This window comes from Danaus plexippus (assembly GCF_018135715.1).
Source record: "Danaus plexippus chromosome 3 unlocalized genomic scaffold, MEX_DaPlex mxdp_34, whole genome shotgun sequence".
NCBI classification, from domain to species: domain Eukaryota; kingdom Metazoa; phylum Arthropoda; class Insecta; order Lepidoptera; family Nymphalidae; genus Danaus; species Danaus plexippus.
In genome coordinates, this window is record NW_026869846.1 from 436392 (window position 1) to 455879 (window position 19488).

At 35.8% G+C, this 19488-nt stretch overlaps 3 protein-coding genes and 1 non-coding gene across 7 annotated transcripts; 1 reads left to right on the plus strand and 3 right to left on the minus strand.

The window, feature by feature from the left end:
* Window positions 1-89: 89 nt before the first annotated feature.
* Window positions 90-10026, minus strand: LOC116776296 (uncharacterized). The gene is made up of 13 exons (XM_061527145.1): window positions 9640-10026; window positions 8756-8841; window positions 8425-8521; window positions 4629-4768; window positions 3462-4245; window positions 3307-3394; window positions 2970-3098; window positions 2716-2881; window positions 1910-2085; window positions 1424-1553; window positions 960-1113; window positions 376-518; window positions 90-270 (listed from the first exon to the last, which is right to left on the minus strand). The coding sequence occupies exons 1-13, from the start codon at window positions 9941-9943 to the stop codon at window positions 151-153; spliced, it is 2517 nt and encodes an 838-aa protein (XP_061383129.1). The 5' UTR covers window positions 9944-10026; the 3' UTR covers window positions 90-150.
* A 1817-nt stretch (window positions 10027-11843) lies between these two features.
* Window positions 11844-16324, minus strand: LOC116777855 (uncharacterized). Of its 4 annotated transcripts, XM_061527108.1 has the most exons (9): window positions 16002-16023; window positions 15399-15773; window positions 15120-15207; window positions 13958-14144; window positions 13520-13662; window positions 13255-13399; window positions 12801-12901; window positions 12418-12458; window positions 11844-12074 (listed from the first exon to the last, which is right to left on the minus strand). In XM_061527108.1, the coding sequence occupies exons 2-8, from the start codon at window positions 15758-15760 to the stop codon at window positions 12447-12449; spliced, it is 1038 nt and encodes a 345-aa protein (XP_061383092.1). In that variant the 5' UTR covers window positions 15761-15773; window positions 16002-16023; the 3' UTR covers window positions 11844-12074; window positions 12418-12446. The 4 variants fall into 4 exon arrangements, with proteins under 4 accessions (XP_061383092.1, XP_032527534.1, XP_061383091.1 ...); XM_032671643.2 differs by lacking the exons at window positions 12418-12458; window positions 16002-16023 and adding an exon at window positions 16184-16324; XM_061527107.1 differs by lacking the exon at window positions 12418-12458 and having other exon boundaries at window positions 11844-12071; window positions 16002-16024.
* Window positions 16325-16808: 484 nt separating this feature from the next.
* On the plus strand, window positions 16809-19198 carry LOC116776711 (uncharacterized). The gene is made up of 4 exons (XM_032669992.2): window positions 16809-18316; window positions 18391-18475; window positions 18668-18857; window positions 18944-19198. The coding sequence occupies exons 1-4, from the start codon at window positions 16986-16988 to the stop codon at window positions 19099-19101; spliced, it is 1764 nt and encodes a 587-aa protein (XP_032525883.2). The 5' UTR covers window positions 16809-16985; the 3' UTR covers window positions 19102-19198.
* Window positions 19199-19344: 146 nt separating this feature from the next.
* Trnav-aac (transfer RNA valine (anticodon AAC)) lies at window positions 19345-19417 on the minus strand. Its single transcript has one exon. It is a non-coding gene; the product is annotated as a tRNA-Val (tRNA).
* Between the last annotated feature and the right edge of the window lie 71 nt (window positions 19418-19488).

Sequence of the window (19488 nt, forward strand, 5' to 3'; positions counted from 1 at the left end):
CCGTCGAATCATACCGAGTACCTTTATTATAAATGAGTAAAATTAAGTTCATCGGAACTGAAATCGTGCAGTTAAATTAAAACACAGAATGTTTCAAATGATTTTATTATAATCTAAAACGGACAATAACATTATCAACAAACGATCAGATCACCGGTAAGTATAATCTGAGATCCGTCTCAATAAACAGCAGCTCGGCATCTCGACCAGTAGAGAGAGACACAGAGACGCGCACAGAGACACGAGCGCACAACCAGCGAAGTAACAGAACTGGCGATGAGAGAGATAGCAATATAGTTGACATAAGAGGAGAGAGATAGCAATACAGTTGACTAAAGAATTGTTGTTTCATGAGAAACGACAATCAACACTCACCAAACATGATAGATCAGAGCAGAGCGCGGTGCCCGCCGAGAGCAGGAGAGCGCGGCACACAGCTCCGTGACACACGAGCGTGGTGTAGCACAGACGACTGACACCCGCCACCAGCGGACTGGACACCAGGCCGCGGGTCACGTCTGGTTGGGGGGAACAAAACAGAAGAAACGTTACCAGTCTGTGAGGTCTGCCAGCCACAAGCGTAAATAAGGACTTTCATGCTAAACTCGATAGAACCAACGTTTAAGAATCATTGGAATTCCGTGTTACTGTTGTTATTATTTTTTATACCAACGGCGGCAAACGAGCCAACAGCGATAGAGCATACGGCCTACTTAAGCCTACTTTAGCCGATGGATATCTGCTACGTAAGGGAGGTGGTGCAGATGCGTTGCCGACCTCGAATGGGAAGAGGGAGAGGACAACCGGCATATGAATATATAGCTGTTTAATATTTTATTTTTTTATGCGATTGATTTGTCGATTCTTACACAGTGTTGGTAGTTAAGAACATAGCATATCGTTAAGGTTCCTCAAAAATGTAACGATGCCCAAAATAATATATAGACACAGCGTCTCACCAGAATATGTAGTAGCACCTGCCAGTACGGGCCACACGAGTCCGACCGGCCAGGCGAGGTGTGCCGCCGCCGTCCAGCGAGGGTCACGACCACTCACCAACAGGGACGAGACCACGCACAGCGCAGAAGATGACCACAGACACAAGCTCGTGGTCTACAGCATACAAGAACAGCGCCATTGAAATATGCTTGATAGGTTATTTAATTATTAATGTTATGCAAAAACAATCCTTCTTTTAGGATTTATTGAAAAGGTTTGATATTTGGACATTAGACTTAAAGTATGTAAAAGCAAAGACAAAACAGACACAGCGTTAGAAACAGCTGCAATCAAATACAGTAAGTCCTAACATTTTCTCGGTATGACATAGGTAGCTAAAATGTCAGTTATAGTTTATTCTTAACGACCAAATACAAAATGTTAGTTAGTCAAAGTTTCTTAAAATCCAAAGGCGATATCTCACTCTGTTGACCGCACACCGACCCTCGGTCACATGCAGCAGCCAGCCCACGAGGGCTCCCATACAGTAGGACGGCACGCCGCCCCACGGACGAGACACCATCAGGGAGTACAGGGAGAAAGATGACGACACACTGGAGGAGATTTAGTTCATAGCATTAAGAAAAAATGTGAGACAACTGATTTCTTCGGATTCCTGAAGCTAGGTTTCTAGAGGTCAATTTGTTATCTACATATATAGAATAACTTTTCAATTAAATTAATGGATCCGTGTAATAAAACCGTTGACATAAATATAAGAACCACAGTTGTGTTTTCTACTAGCTTCTTAAAGTAGACGTGACCAATTAATATTTTCTTCAGTTCAGATTAGAAATATCAAAAAGTAGCTCGCGTTTTTACCAACTATCCCCTACTGCCATCACATTTGAAGCCAAAGCGTTTCTTTAAGCAATATAAAGCATTTCCCATGTCCCTGCCACCAGCTCACCGTTGACCGAAGTCGCTGATGGCTCGCGTGACGTCCACAGTGACAGCTGTGAGGACTACGACCAACACGAGCAGCGCCGCCGTCCGCCGCCGGTGCAACGCCACCAGCAGACACGCCAGCGACATCGCTCCGTGGAGCTGGCTCTCACTGGACAGATACCAGGAGACCTGCATGCACTGGACACGACGTACATACAGATACATCCTAGTATGTACTTTAACATTTCGTGAATGCTCGGTATTTGATAATATCTCGGAAATGCCCGTCTCACTATGATCGCCCAAAGTGAGCATCCGCACACTACACACGGAGCGTTGATGATTTTTAATTCATAAAATATAGTATTAAAGAAGGTAATTTGATGTGCAACGCGAACGTTCAGTATGTAGTGAGTAGTGTGACAATGCAAACTTGTACAAGGTTACAGATTCTATATTTAATTAAAATTTGGCATATTTTATGTTTTGGCCTATCGGCTCATCTCTCCTCCATTCTGCCTTTAATACATTAAACAGTTTCATAAAGTTCTGAACTCCTACAATAATAATTAACGGCCAGTTGACAGTTCATTTTCAACTTCAACTTATAAATTATTTTTTTACACACAAAATATCAAACGTACTTATTTTATGTATACTACACATTTATAGCCTGCTCAGGTCCAACGAGACTATGCAATTATTTTTATTTTTTATTTTACATCTCAATATTATTTAGCATAGAAATAATGATAGGAATAACGCTGTCTTTATTTAGGAATAAACCTTTAAAAAAGGGATATTCATACTTTATTTAGAGGACCATACCTGCTCTTGTTGAGGATATAGATTATTGAGATACAAGATGTTTCTCCACCAGTAGCTGTCGCAGGTGTCGTAGTCTCGCTCCGGTGTCGACAGCACCGCGGTGTCGCGAGCCACACGCGCTAACACGGACGTTAGGAAGATCGTAAACAAATACGGAGGAAGCAACCTGATTGGATGTGAGAAACAAGGAAATATGGCGAAAATTATAAAGTTAATGTCAAAATTAAATCAGTTCGGAAGAAAGTATCGCTTACCGCACAGCTCTGTTGGTGATGAAGCAGATCAACTGCAGCATCTCCCCGCAGACGCCTCCCATACTCACCAGCTCCTGAGCTGAATAACGACTCTTCAAATAGAAGAAATGCTGTGAGCTGAACACGCCGCTGAATAATAAAGACATGGAAGATATGTCGGATTTAATATATTCGAATATGTCAATAAATAGAAAGTAACTTAAATCAAAAACAATACTTTTAAAACATATGAATGAATAAAAATATAGAAGTTTTGTGTCATAGAATATTTTGTTAAGGTCCAAGAAAGAGGCCCAAGAAAAATAACATAAAAAAGTATTATATTTTTCTTATTCACCTTACGAAGAACAACAAATCGAATGCTAAGGTTCCAGAACACAGCACATAAAACATAGTGCTGTCATCATTGATGTCCATACTGTTGTCTGGAAAAGGAAGACCAAATGAGATAATGAATTCTGATGGAGAAATGTTTGACCTCGCCATCCTCACCTGCGTTGTACCAGACTACGGCCGCCACATGTACTAACACGATCCACAGGACAGCTGTTATCTTCATCGCATGGACCAGCGCTAGGTTCTTGTTCGCTATATTAGTGTTGAAGATCCTCGCCCAGCTGTGCTTGAAGGAGAAGCTCAACAACAAGTTCTTGCACACCGTGTTCTCCATTTTGTACTCGGTGGTGAGACTGGCGCTGGAGTTGTATTTCACTGTAGCACAAGGTTCCACATTTTGTTTTGTCAGGTTAGGGCACTGCTTCTTGTACTTGCCGCACCGCCTGCAGCTCGTGATGCCTTCCTTCCTCGCTTGCGTCATTACGTCCAGCGTAACGGACGGAGGCACCCCCTTCTCCCGCATCGCCTTCTTGATTTCGTTCAAGTTCGCGGCCAACGTCTCGTCGATCCGATGCGTCTGCTTTGAAAAGTGATTATTGTGGTGTCCGTTTCTGTTCTCATTGTCGTTGTACTGTTCTATATCGAAACTAGAAGTCTTCACGTAAGGCTTGAATTTTATTAACTCGAAGTCGATTATTGTGGCTATGAAGGCGATTACTATCAGGGTGAGGGTGACCATCAGTAGGGAGACGGCTCCGAAATCAGTTCTAATATCATAGAAGCTCTCGACGTGTCTCAGAGATGTTATCTTTATGGTCCTCGAGACGGTTTTGTTGGTTTTCAAATTGTCGTTCAGCATTATAGAGAAGTTTATAATGGACAACACGTCTTGGGGAACACAGGACCGCGGCAAACATAGGCCGAGAGTTACTTTGTACGACTGGAAATATAAAATTAATATATTCATATACACATCACATGCAATAAATCATTTACACAAACATCGTTTAAAGGCAAAAATATGGAAGTTATTGTAATAATAAATCTTAGTAGCTAATATAGCCAATGACATCAAATTACTTAAAATACTTCGTCTTTTAACGTCCCCCGACAAAATTAGCATATTGTTCCCACATCATTACTTCTCTAATACCTGGATACGATTATGATTTTATAAGAATGAAGAAAATTTGTTATACAGTTTTGTGTTGATAGAATTATAAAAACATATTTTTAAAATTCAAAAGCTGTTAAGGAGCAGTACAATAACATACACTCATACAACATAATTAAATATATATAAAGATAATATGCCCTTCTTACCTTCAGCAGCGTAATCTTGGTAATATTCAAGTCAACCTGCAGCGCGGTGTATGCTAGCGAGACGGCGGCGTCGTTGTCTGAACGGACCATTTTTCTCATCAGCTCGTCACGCTGAACCATTGAGGACCACTCAGCTACATCTGATATGATCAGGACATACCTTATTCAGTACCTTACCAATGAAATAAACTATGGGGTTTTCCAATAGGGACGCTTGAACTTTGACAGCTGATTGCGGCCATGTTGTTTGAGTGACAGCTGTCAAATGCAGTGTGTTATATTCATTCCGTCCTCCCAAACCACCATGGCAGGTTACAGTGTCGAGCAGCACGTGCAAATCATAAAATTGTTTTATGAAAATGGGTCTTCAGTTCGAGCAACGTTCCGCGCACTTCGCCCGTTTTACGGTCGCGATGATCGTCCTGCCGAGTCGACTATCCGTCGATTGGTGGACAAATTCGAGTCAACCGGGTCAGTTAACAATCAGCCGGTTCCCGTGCGTCAACGTAACGCGAGATCTGCCGAGAATATCGCCGCTGTGCGCGACAGTGTCCTCGAAAACCCGCGGCAGTCAATTCCGCGTCGCGCACAGGAACTCGGCCTTTCGCAGACGACAACTTGGCGAATTTTGCGTTGTGACTTGAGCCTGCACCCGTACAAGATCCAGCTGACCCAAGAGCTCAAGGTTAATGACCATAGACAACGCCGTGTGTTCGCTGACTGGGCATTAGAGCAGTTGGAAGTTGACGCCGATTTTGGCAAAAAAATCATCTTCAGCGACGAGGCGCATTTTTGGATGAATGGCTATGTCAACAAGCAAAATTGCCGTATTTGGGACGAGACCAATCCACACGAGGTTCACCAAGTGGCAATGCACCCGCAGAAAGTGACTGTTTGGTGCGGATTTTGGGCCGGAGGCGTGATTGGTCCGTATTTTTTCGAAAAGGATAATGGTGTGGCCGTCACCGTCAATGGTGAGCGATACCGGTCGATGATAACCAACTTCTTTTGGCCTGAAATCGAGAATATGGATCTGGACAACATGTGGTTTCAACAGGACGGCTCTACGTGCCACACAGCACACGCTACGATGGAAGTTCTGCACGAGCAATTTCTGGACATGGTCATCTCGCGCGGAGGCGACGTGAACTGGCCACCGAGATCGTGCGATTTGACCCCGCTGGACTTTTTCTTGTGGGGTTTTCTTAAGTCGCAGGTCTATGCCAACAAGCCGCAAACCACCGATGCCCTCAAAGTCAACATACGCCACGCCATCGATCAAATACAGCCCGATTTGTGCGCCAGAGTCATCGAAAATTGGACCTTTCGTGTGCGCGCCACCAACCGAAGCCGTGGCGGTCATTTGAATGATGTCATATTCCATACATAATGGGGTCGATAGACCTTCCAAATAAAATAAAAAATTCGCAAATATCTTTCCTACATGTATTTTTTTTTGCATTTCAAAGATCAAGCGCCCTTAATGGAAAACCCTATATTACCTACAATAGAGGCTAGATCATGTGGTTTTTAAAAAAGAGTGTGTCGAAAGTTAGTGTTTTTCAATGTTTAAACGAAAGGAATATTTTTCGGATATACTACGCGTAATAGCGTGATCACGGTTGCTGAAAAGTAACCGAAACGTCGGGAGTATGTAGTTTTAACAAAAAATAAAGCATGCGGAGTATATCCGAAAAAATTTAGTTTCATTTAAATGAATAAAACTCGCGAAAGTCTTAGATCTCAATATGTTTTTTCAATGTGTTGAATAAACGTCAGATACGACTTCGAAATATATTGAGTTTACGTATATACACGCTGTACTCGTAAAACTTCACCGGATATTGCTATAAGTTTATTATTTTGTATAATGTTAATATTTAATCATTTTTTATTAATAGAAAAAGCTGATAACTATTTAATTGTATTATTAATATATTCACACTCAACTGACCGAGAGATGTTGTTAAGTGTTAACCCATAAGCGTATTTAACTTACATGTAGTAGATCGATAAATTTGTTTTCGGTATGAGAATATGACATTCGGAAAGTATATTAAATACGGTTAAAAGTACTTTAAATGAAAATTTAAAAAAAAAGAAATTAAATAAGGAAAGTACACATAAATACAGATTACAAATAATTTAAACATGATGAAGCACCGAGTTAGTGCAAGCCTGATTCAATCGTAAATGTTTGCATACAAATAATTACTATAATTACTATCAGTCAAACAAATGAGTCGATTGCTCTCACAGAGGGTCGGTTCGGAAATAGTTAATAGAGAGTGAGTTGACAGGAGGCTCTAATCATCGTCATTCCTAATTTGCTTTCCCGCCTTAAAAGTTAAACTTCCTGAAGCGACATCTTCAAATAATGATGAACGAAAACAACGTCTTATTCTGTTTAGACTAGAAGAAATACTTATAATGTGTTACCATTCACAATCACGGAAATTAAATTATAAAGACATCATAATATTGTGATTTTATATCTTATTTTTTATGGACAAAAGATATTATACATTGGTTTTAATTAAATGACGTTTAAATTCTTTACATAATAATTCTTTCTCTTTAAGGACTTCTTTTACAGAGTTTAGCTTTTGAATTCGTAAATACTGAAGCCCTATCTTTAAGGAGCTGGAATGTTATAAAGGAGGCAATGCTCGGAGTAAACGCTCTAATCGTTAACCGGGTGATGATGACAGCTGTAAACATATCTCTTGACCCTAAAACAAAGATATAAAGACTCACAAACAAATATCTAATTTCACCTTTTATGTATATAATAATTTAAGAAATAAACCTAATGAACCTCATCAGAGGTTAAATTAATCGTGACAGTTACAGCTACCTAAGAGGTTATTTTAAGCTAAGCTAACTAACTAAAATTTATATCTAACGAGCGAAGGTGGGACACATAATAAACCTCATAAGTACGCTGAAGATCGTCGAACCAAAAAAAAACACTTGGATATTTATAATTCATACAAAAATGACGTCATGACATCGATAAATATTTAAAAGCATAGCTTTCACCTTTTTCCTAATAACACGTATGTACATTGCATAATTCAATCTATTCAGACTTTAAAGAACTGCCATTCATTCTATGCGATTTTAATAAATACGACTGGATTATATCATTACCGTTCGTATTATATTCTTGAGTTTGAATGCAAATTATTGAATGAAGGTATTTTATCAATAAACTTGCAGCAAACAAAACATTCCGTACAAAAAATTTAATTATGAGTAAACTGGTGCCATCTCATATACGAGAAAGCTATTCGGTGTTTTCGCTTACCTTTGATCTGTGTACAGATTTCAGTATATACATTTTTTAACAATGGTCAAAGTGATTAAAAAATTACCGATTTCCTAAAAAAAATCTATATTCGACCCATTAAATTTCTTAAAAATTTAAGTCATTGAATATAGAAAATAATTTTCTCTTGATTAATAGATTTTGTCCACATGGTTTACTACAAGAAATTTTGTAAAAAAGAAACTTTATTTACCATAAAAACTGTAGAAAAAATTAAAAAGAAGTACAATAAGTTTTATGAAGAAGAAGAATAATAAAAAGAAATACAAAATCAATTTACAGAGGAAAATATCTAAAAGAAAATTTAAACCTCAATTAAATGAAGAACCTTCTTCGACCTCTGTTAGAAAGTATTCAAACCAACGAAGCGCCTAAGTTGGCTCTACTGAGACAAAAAGTTCAATCACTCCAAGGTCATTGTTGTCTTATAATTAACTATTCATATAAATACACATGGTTACTCACTCCCTCCAAATTTCTCTCTTCTCATGAGTGTGTTGAGGTAGTCCCCATTGTAGAACTCACCGAACGTCTCGTTGTTTTGAGACTTATAGCTGTCGTCCTAAAAAACGATAAATACTTTATAGTGTAGATAAAACTGAATTATTTTTCATTATCTTGTTACTTACAAATAATATTTTCGTAGCCTTTTTTTGAAGTGGACTAATGTTCGAGATTTTAATAGAGTTAGTGTCACGAAAATATAATTATAAAAAAATACACGAGATAACTTTAAAAAAAAGGATTTCAATTTAATTACTTTTTTTATGTCAAATGTATGAATAATGTAACTCACTAGTTGCAGACATTGTTCCTTTGAACCGAGCCAAAATCTTCTGCCACTGAATAACCCTGACTGATAGCGTCCCGAGGCGTCTGCAGCTGAAACGAAACTTACACTTTTACCGCAACAGAAAAGACCTCCTAGTCTGTTAACTCATAAAAAACAAAAGTTTCAAATCTCATGTGTTAGGATCACAAAAACTGAGAACGTCGACATTAAATCCAAACGAGTAGCTACGTATAAGTTTTTATCTGTGGTAAGTCACATTTTTATGTTAATCCAATTATAGTTGCGTGTACATTAAAGCGACGATAATAACTAATTGCTCTACGAGATACAAAGAGAACGTGCCTGAGACACGGCTTTAGTCGTTTATTGACAAATAAAACTCTTGCTTTCATTGTTTCGCGTGAGTTGTCTGTGAACGTAAATAGTTTTAATGGTTTTAATTTATTTAGCTTCCTAGTGCAATTATTTGTGCTATAAATTTAACTTCACTTTTCCCAAACGATTTTGTAGTTCATATAAATTTTTTAGCACTCGTTCTATAATCAACTATAAATATTTGAAAAAAATATAAATATTTTATTTGGTATAACATTAAATTTATAAAGATATAAAAGCTTTGTTTATGCAATATAAATATCTATAGTTCAGACTGCAGATATTAATATACTCGGGTATTGGTAAATTTAATTTGGTCTCTGAAAAATGAAATGCAAACCGATAATCATGAAAATAATACCTTAAAGTCCTTCACATATCATTCTGTTCGGTTTCATTGGATGATCTTGTTTAATGTTTATAAAGATTTTTTTATGTTTTCTCGGTGTATTTTTAGTTATAATTATAATTAATATATTTTTAACTATCCTTATTCTATAATAACAGCTTACCCTTGTACGCCCAGGCTCTACCTTCGGCTAAATCTTTTAAAAACACACTCACATCCTCCCAACAGTAATGCCCTAAATTTAAATGAACCCCATTTTTTATTTTCGGCCAAACATACGACAAATAAGACGGATCGAAAACTATAAACAAATTCTCCATTATTTCACCCCGCGATCGAAGATTTTTTGAGATATTCACTGATGTTTTTTTAAAATTAACATATTGACCAGAAATAGAATTAGCACTAACGGAGCTAAACGAGATAATTAATATTAGATTCACTAAAGACACTTTCACCTTCATCATTTAACAAATTAATTCTATATTATAATTGTTTATTATTATTTAATATGCGCCGTGCGAATACTTCGCGGTCATGTACACAAATAAGACGTGTAGCGTGCAACATGTTAGAAGATCAATGTAAGGGGAGCGTATTTTCTAAATGCTAACAACCTCTTAATTATGCATATCATTAGATACTATTATGAAACAATACTTTTTCGGAATAATCGAACTCTGAATGATTATTGACGGCGGAAAAACTCTTCGTGAAAGCTATCATTAATATAAAGGCCCTCTTTGTACAAATACGTTTAAAAAGATTAAGTTATAACACTTTTATTTTTCTAAATTAATCACTTAATTCGTATGCTACGTTATTTATTATATATCTGTTGAGATTTCATAACTTTCTATGCATAATTTGCGCAATCAAATGTAAACTATATATTATAAATATGAATTTATGTATCGAGAACAAACGGATTGGATCTTGGCTGGGAATTGTAAAACAGAAGTACATATGTAAATTAGATTAACTCTGGTTTCGTTCAGTGTTAGTTATTAAGTTCCTATTTCTTTTCGATACGTATATTCCTTATTCAGTATTATCAATAGTTATCAGGATATTTAAATAATTCGTATTAAATAAAACAAATTTTAAACTAAACTTATATAATCGTTTCAAATTTGATCTTTTCAAACCTTTTGTCATATTTTTTTGATTATTATATCCCATTTTGAATCCAACATTTCTATCACATTGCCTTAACAATGTTAAATAGTTTGAATCTATGGAAATCATTAAAAACTCGAAAAATATGGTTATATTTAACTAAAATTTGTCTTTCAGAAACGCCCAAGTCTGTACAATTACAAGGTAAACTTTTAAAGATAATAAGTTAAAAAATAAATCATAATAAGGGTTCATCGAACTAGAGGCTCAATTCTATGCTTAAGTTACTATTCATATTTAGTCCGAGTAGCGAGTCAACGCGAGACACCATGAGTTGATCGTAAATCAATCGACGAAATGTGACTTGCTCTCACGTTTATTTTACTAATTTCGAAGTCACTTTATCCTTATGATAAAAATTAAATATAATTAAAAAAGTTTTAGTCTCAGGCAACCTTTAATTTGATCCAAGTATAGCAGGGTAGTTTTACTAGTATTTTACTAGATACTAGATCTACTAACATCTCATCCTCTTTTACACGTAACAGGTTAAATAAGTAGATAATGACTATTTCATATAGTTCGTCCATTTTTTCTTTGTAAAACACAATTACTGCTTTTAAGACACTTCCAGAAATCCTCTCTTAAGAATCCAGATTTCAAGAGATATTTGTATTTGTAATGTTTTAAATTTTATATAACAACTTGTAGGTATAACATTTTTTTTAATAACAAAGGTGGGTCAAAAAAATTATAATGTACAAAAATTTATTTATTAAAAAATCTGAACACGGCTTATGCAGTATGGCGATGCGAACTAAAGTCAACACACATATTTTTAAACAAAGAAAAACAAATTACTTTCATCAAAATTCGTCGTTAAAACTATTTTCACCCGGATATACTAAGATAATGTAGCTTCATCTGTGGAAATCTTTAGAATAAATTGAAAATCTCGTAGAATCTCTTCACGGACTAGGTTTTAAAAGCGGCTTCCACTGTTTATCTTATAAAACACTCGTATGTTGAAAATTTATTGACACTCAACTGTATACAGTGATACTGAGGAAGAGCCTATAACGATAGTCCCAATTCAGCACTTGAAAAAAAATCAATAACTTTACCGTATGGTAACATATTTTAATGAACAAATAAGATATAAGTTTCTTTTCTATATTTTCGTCACAACACAAAGAAGCAAGTATCCGATACAGCCCTATTGACCATACAGATAAATAAAACAAAGCCTGTTAGTATTCATTTATTATCTGTCAAAAGACAGTATCATTAAGTTTACAATTATTTTATCTCGTGTACTTAGTAAATACAATTAGCTAGATTTATCTGATACAGTTGTCTGTCTCTGTCACACACACAAACACACACGAACATATAGTGACGCACGCCGTCCCGCTCACACACCTACATCTGTCGGAGTCGCTTGACCGGCCGCTGACCGTCGTTCATGAAGCCTCCCTGCTGGAAACAGCCACAGGCAACATTATAACAATTATCGACACACAGAGAACGCGCGCCACTTACGGATTACTAGCAATCAAAACAAGAGACGTTAACCATGAAATCTATAATGCCGGCTCGTGTGGCCTTTGGTACGATTAAAAACAAATAATTGGTCGAGTCATTAGAGGCAACGGTTCGTTCGATGCTGGGGAATGTTTGAGATGATACGAGTTTAAATTCGGCACACTTTCATGGAACATGCAGAGGCGTTGTAAGTAACGGGGTCGGACAGTGATCGCTGAGAAGGCACCACAGCGGGGTTTTGTTAATAAAAATGTGCATATGATAGCTAGCGGGTTACCTGGTCTCACTCTCGATTCTACGAGTGTGCTACAGGTAGTTCTGAAAAGAATGCACAGAACACTTATATGGCAAAGACACCGTTCGTGGCATTTGTGACTGCATTTCTTTGCGCATTTTTCTATGCACTCGTTTCTAAACGCATGCAAAATTTAAAAAAAAAAAACAAAGCATAAACGAAAATTTTGCAAAAAAATACAGTGTGAAATGATGAAGGCATAGAATGATTAGTGAGATAAATAAAACTCAACGATTAAAACTATTCTCAGAAAAAATACAATGAAAAAAGTGAATTATTTATAATGATATAAAGTAGCCGTAAGAACATGCTCCTACAATATGCTGCAACAATACAACAGACATCCAGCAGCTAGCGTGTCATACCGGTCGGCCCATGTACGGCTGTGGCGGCATGTACGTGTTGAGCGGAGTGAAGCCGCCGCGAGGGAACGAGCCGCGCCCCGAGAACCCGCGACCTCGGCCGCCTGCCACACCACACACATTACGGGAATTACACAGCTGAACAAAACTGATATATGACAAGTTGTGTATGGACGGACCCAAACTTGGCTGAAATCACTTTCATAATAATTTTAATTATATTAAAACATTAACAATTAGATCAATGAGATACAACTATTCAAATATTAACACATTGAAATTTACTTCTTTCATAAATCAAAGATAACTTGCACTAATGTTACTTTATATCTATACATTTTTCATACAATACATTTTTCTTTATATCTGTATGTATAAGTATAGATAGTATCTCATATATCTGGGATATAGCTCAGTTTGATATCAGTATCTGATCAATATTATAAACCATAACGACCTCTATAGTTGCCTCCTCCCCTGGCGTTGAAGGCGCCTCCTCTCGCGCGGTAACTGTTGGTGCGTGATGCGGGGCTGGTTCCTCCCGAGTTGTTCACGTTCGTGTTACCGGAGTTCCGATTCTGTTGGCCATGCTGTCTCTTGTTCTGAAGATAAAAAACACACATTCACTAAATTTTCGTGTGAAATTTAGCATAATTTATTTATGCTCTATCTTACACTGAAATATTTATTAATTGATATAAAATGTGAGATGTTCTCGGTACCTTGTTTGAGTTAGCGGAGTGTGCCTTGAACTCGTCGTCGTCCCTGTACTTGGAGACTGTAACCAGGAACCCGTTGATGCGGAGGTCTCTGTCCAACTTCAGAGCACGCTCCACTGACTCCTTCTCATTGAAGGTTACTCGTACTGTGAATGATATTTATACATAAAAACTATTATAAAATTATATTAGTTATACATAGTTCTCACTAAATATTCCGGCATAGAATATATCTCCTGAGTAAAGGAGGATGTACAGCTATATACTTTGAGGAAAAATCTGATAAACAAAAATTGTATAGTCACAACTTATTCCAAAAGAAAGGAGACCAACAGCTTCTCCAACGTTATGTTGTTGTAAGCTGTTGGTGACAACTAGAAATCCTCATTATTATCCAACTCATGTAATAATGATTATAATGCTCAATAATTCCATACGTACATATCTTGTACTTGGTCTTGCTGAACTCATGTACGTGCGCGACCGGGCCGCACTGTTCGAACAGCGCCTTCACGTAGTCGCAGCTGGCCTCGTAAGGGACTCCCACCAGGATGCCGGTGTCCGCTCGGGATTCCACCACCACAGAGATTACGCTACCATCCAAGGACGTGCCGTTCTCTGACAGCGCCTGAAAATAGATTCACTTATGTATAAATTATCCTAATACTAAATGCACCAGAATTGGGACACGGATGTGTGGCTAACAAAACTCTTCATAGTTACATGTATTAACACAGTGTATATTTACAATTCTTTCACTATTTTCTACAATAATCATTTCTACAAAAACTCATGGTGAAGTATATTACGAATTAAAACCGTCATTAAAAATATTTCTTTGATAATTTTATACGAAAAATACAGACAGCGAGAAACGTTCTGAGTACCAGCAACTTAAACAATAGGGACTTTGTTATGTGGTTGCTTGTCAAGGAGTGTAATGCTCTTGGCGAGATATAAACCACGCCCATTGCTATATTTAGATGTTCGGCGCCAATAAAGATTTTAAAGTAGCTGCTATAAGACATTTTTTATATTATAAAATTTATATGTACAAAATGGTTTCAATAATTTTTTTAACAATATTCCTGTCTTACTCTCCTTTAGACATCATGAATTAAAAATTTCATATTTTTGTAATATGAGCTTGATTACTGAACATCATTATTTCTATGTTATTGATACATAATTAAATCGAAACTATATTTTTTGAGTGCTAATAAAATTATCACAAGAATACAATTTGAGTGTATTTAAAAAATATATATAAATCATACAAGAAAATATAAATAAGAAAAAATGTTATTTAAAGTGATGAATGAAAATGGTCATACAAATATAACAGAAGTTGGTCTACTACTGTAATACAGAAAAATATTTTTATATAATTACAGTCGTAAATGACAAAAATAAATACAAGCCACCAGTAGCAGACCAGCCATTTGAAACATTCAAATAGTCATTCGATATTGGTATACAATCACAAGGTAATTTGGAAAATAATCGCCTTATAAAAAACGCCTCCCAGTTTTACTGACAAAAGGCAATAGTTATCTAAATAATATTTTACAAAATAAAAATATGTTAATAATTATCTGTTTACCTTTTCCAGGGAATCTTTGTTTTTGAATTCGACTATAGCCGATAATGTTGGAGTTGTGGTCAGTTCGGTTACAATGATTGGACCACGTCTAAAAAGAAAGAAAATTTCCCTTGTTAATACTTCAATGTCAGAAAGTTCCACGTGCGTCACACAGAGAACTCTATCATTGTATTAATTTTGAAAGGTAATACAAAATACTAATGGTTGGACTGATATTTGAATGTTAGCAAATATACATGTTAATGTTTCATATTTAAACCGAGCACCCCCTTTACTCACTTCACACTGACGACTTCTCCATGCTTACTGAACAGCTCCTTGAGTTTGTCTTGATAGTCGAATAGATAGCTTGAAGGCAGATTCTCCACCAGTAGTTTCCCAGATTCTACTTTATCTTCTTTGAGTTCTTCAGCTTTGGGTTCATCTTCTTGGGTCTGTTCTGTTTCTGACTGTTCCTCCGCAGCTTCCTCCCCTGTCGCTTGTTCTTCATTATTCTCGGGCTGTGAATCTCCATTGTTTTCTTCGGCAGCTTCAGGTTCTTGTTCCGTCACTTCCGTCGCAACGACTTCTTCAGTGGGCTGATTGGCTTTAGCTTTGTTCGCTTGATTTTTGGCACCACGACCTCTCTTCTGAGCGACCATTTTCCCACTTAAACTGAAATACATTTACGATTGATTCATATGCGCTAATAAACATACACTATAAGAATTAAGAATAGTAAAAGCATTTCCCGCCATGTACAGATTTAGTATAGTTACACACATTATTAACTCCGCCGTATTTTGGCGCCGATCGTAGTTTATCAAGGACATTATAGTAACCCGCCATAACAGTTAGAATGTACTTTTAACTACATGATACTGAATTATAATAACTACTTACAGCCTATGGAACAACTACAAGCCTAATAATAACGGTAAACATCAATACTTTCCAGGCGCGCCATAAGGCATGGCGTTCCAATGGAAAATTCACGAAACCATGCTCTTATATTGGTAGTGGTAGTTTCTTCAATTTATAAACTTATCTATAAATATTAAGTTATAATACATAGTTTTACTCACCGTTACTATAATATCAACACTTTTTTCAATAAAAACTTAATATTCACACAAAAAGACGCTAATTCACTTTACGAGTTAAAATAGCACGCACCCGGCATCACGCAAGCGCATTCGCCTATTATTGCAAGGGTTGCCATTACACTTAATAACTACACATGCTGTAACTATACAATTTAACGTTTGTGATTAAAAAAAACACATAAAACACTTAAAGTTTTATTTAGAACATAATATTTGATTGTAAAAAAATTAATTACGAATTATTTATTTCAAACTGCAATAACTCAGAGAAACAATTGAAATATTAATTGAAGTAATGTTACAAATTAAGATAAATATCTGATAACTTCAAAAACGAGAACTGGTTGGTATTCTTTAGTCGGTATAATAATAATACATTTTTATCAGATCTGATGTTTAATAATTAAGCAACTATGTGTGCTAAAGTATTGTGTTAATGGTGAAGAGTAAAAGATTTAATTAAAACTTTATAAAAAAAATGTTTAGTCTTCGATAACATAAGAATTATAATTTACGATGTCAAAAAAGAAGTCCTAGACTCATAAAAAGGTCCTTATCGAATTATTATTAGAGTAAAACAAGTGATAACTGATAACAGACAAAAGTCAGTTGACTGTTGAGTGTTGACATTCTGTCTTGTTGCAAAATACCTAACCTATAAATATTGGGCGCATGCCCCATGTTGTTTTCACAATAAACTAGGAGGTTTTTATTTATTAGTAACCGTGTATCATTTATAAAATTATTGTTAAAAATTAATTGATAGTACACTTTATTCGTCATGAAGTCAAAGTCATTCGAACTGCCAAAAAACTCACCTGACGAGGTAAAACATAATAAAACATTCGATTTTATTAAATATTATAAACCTGCTGCTGAAAATGACATCGAAAATAATGTATCAAAAGTTAAAAACCAGACACCAAAACGACAACACTCGCCAAATAAAAACAAAAAGAAAAATAAAAAAGAAATAGATGTTCCAGAAGTAAATATTGATGGATCTAATTTATTCTCAGCTGGTGAGAACAGCTTAGAGACGAATCAAGCAACATCCACACCTAACACCACAAGTAAAAAAGATAAAACTTGTAAAATGAAATCAATCATGAAGAATTCTATGGCAGAGGAAAGTTTGAATGTATCGGACGTTCAAGCAGCGAGCACCAAGCCTAAAAAAAGGAATAAATCAGTAAGTTTCATGCTTGATGACAATGAAGAGGTGATTATCAAAAAATCAAAATCGGAAGAATCGATGGCAGTCAAAAAATCACACACCGACAAAATTAATAAGAAGTCCAAAAAAAATAAATCTTCTGATCATAAAAAACCAAATGATAAAGAAAACGAGTCTGATGTTAGCAATATGAATATTGATACAGATCAGGTAGGAAGACCTTCCAAGAAACAATTAAAATCTAAATCTAAGACTGAAAAGATGGAACTCGAAAATACACCTAAGGCTGAAATTGTAGAGGACGATCCTAGTGTTGACAGCCAAACATTAAATAAATCTGAAAAGAAATTACGGAAAAAGAAGAAAGTTATAACGAGTGAGGTTCATGACGAAACCAGCTCTGGAACCATTGGAGATACAATTAATGTAGATACTGAAAACAAGAATGAAGATAAAATAGTGAAATTAAAGAAGAAAAAACATCCATCTAAATCATCACAGATGACAGAGACTGATGGGGAACCTGTAACAAAGTCAAGAAAAAAAGATTTGAAACCAGAAATCATTGCCGAGGTATTGGAAAACCTGAATATCGGTGACAACCCACATTCACTAACCAGTCTCATTGACGAAATGACGGTTGCTGATAAAAAGAAGAAAAAAAACAAATCCATGATTAAAACAGACAAAAGTAAGAAAGTGTTCAGTCAGAAACGATTTGATGCCCCCAAGCAAGAGGCAAGTACCGAGCAGGTTGAAGAGAAGGAAAAGGTGAAATGGGTAAAACGTAAATTCAATAAAGACAAGAAAGGTACTATAAGTGTCAATCATTCGAGGTCAGTGTCAGTTGACAATCTACCAATTAAAATAGTATGTAGCTATAGAAAACTACTCACGGAGCATTTCACCAAGTTTGGGACAGTTCAGCATGTTGGGTTAGTAAGATTACCCATATTTGTAAATTTTTCTGACCTTTATTAAGTATTCTCAATGTTATGTTTGTTTTCAGAACTGCAGAATTATATCCAGCTGAAGATCCTAAACCCGTTTTCACTACAACAATAGTGTTTAATAGTCAAAATGCTGCAGAAAAGGTAACAAAAATAAAGAGGTCTAATATACATATAATGTTTCTCTTGTGGTCATGAATCTCTAATCCAAATAAGTAAAATAAGCGACAAAAAGTATTTTTATATTCACATTTTTGATTAGTTGGAATTTGAAAGGGGTAACTGCAAATTGAACCACTACTACAAAAGTATAACTAACTAACCTAATAATTTCAGTCGTTAGAAGAAGACAACACCTTATTCAACGGCAGCCGAATTCGTGTAAAGAAGTCGTTGCCTCCGACGCAGACCACTTTAGTTGTGCGCTCCTATGCAGAACTATCCATGCAGGCTTTAAGTTCTCTGTTTGCTGGCGCGGGACGGATACGAAATATACAGAATGTACTTAAAGGAAAGAATTCCTGTTGTAAGTTTAATTTTGATTTATATTGTTATAACAAAAAAGTAATTTTTATGTAATGAAACTTCTAAACTGATTTGTTTTTTTTTCAGCGACGGCATTTGTAGAATTCGATGGACCCGATACATTGAATCGAGCTCTCAAAATGGCAGAAAACGCTAAAATTGGCGCCAAAAAAATACATGTTTCCAAATATGAAGTCCGTAAAACAAATCAAGATAAGGAGCCCATTTCAAACAGTGCGAGTTAAATAGGAATATAATGTAAATAATATTTCTAGATGTTACCGTAAAATGTTAATTTTAACTTGTAATAAAAACTTCATGCATTGAATGCATTTTTCTAAATGTTATTTTCTTTTAAGATAATAGTAAGTAATAGTAAGTAATTATAATAATTGTAGGAAGCATGTTACTAGTATATCATAATATATTGCAAAATAAATTATGGGTTTTGTTTTTTTGTATCTTCATTTTCCGATTTCACAAAAATATGTTTCCGCCCGGGATCGAACCGGGGACCTTCTGCGTGTTAGGCAGATGTGATAACCGCTACACCACGGAAACTATACCTGTAAGCTTTAAAAATTGTATATAGTACTTTAAAATTAATCCACCGTGCAAGATCTTTGATGTCA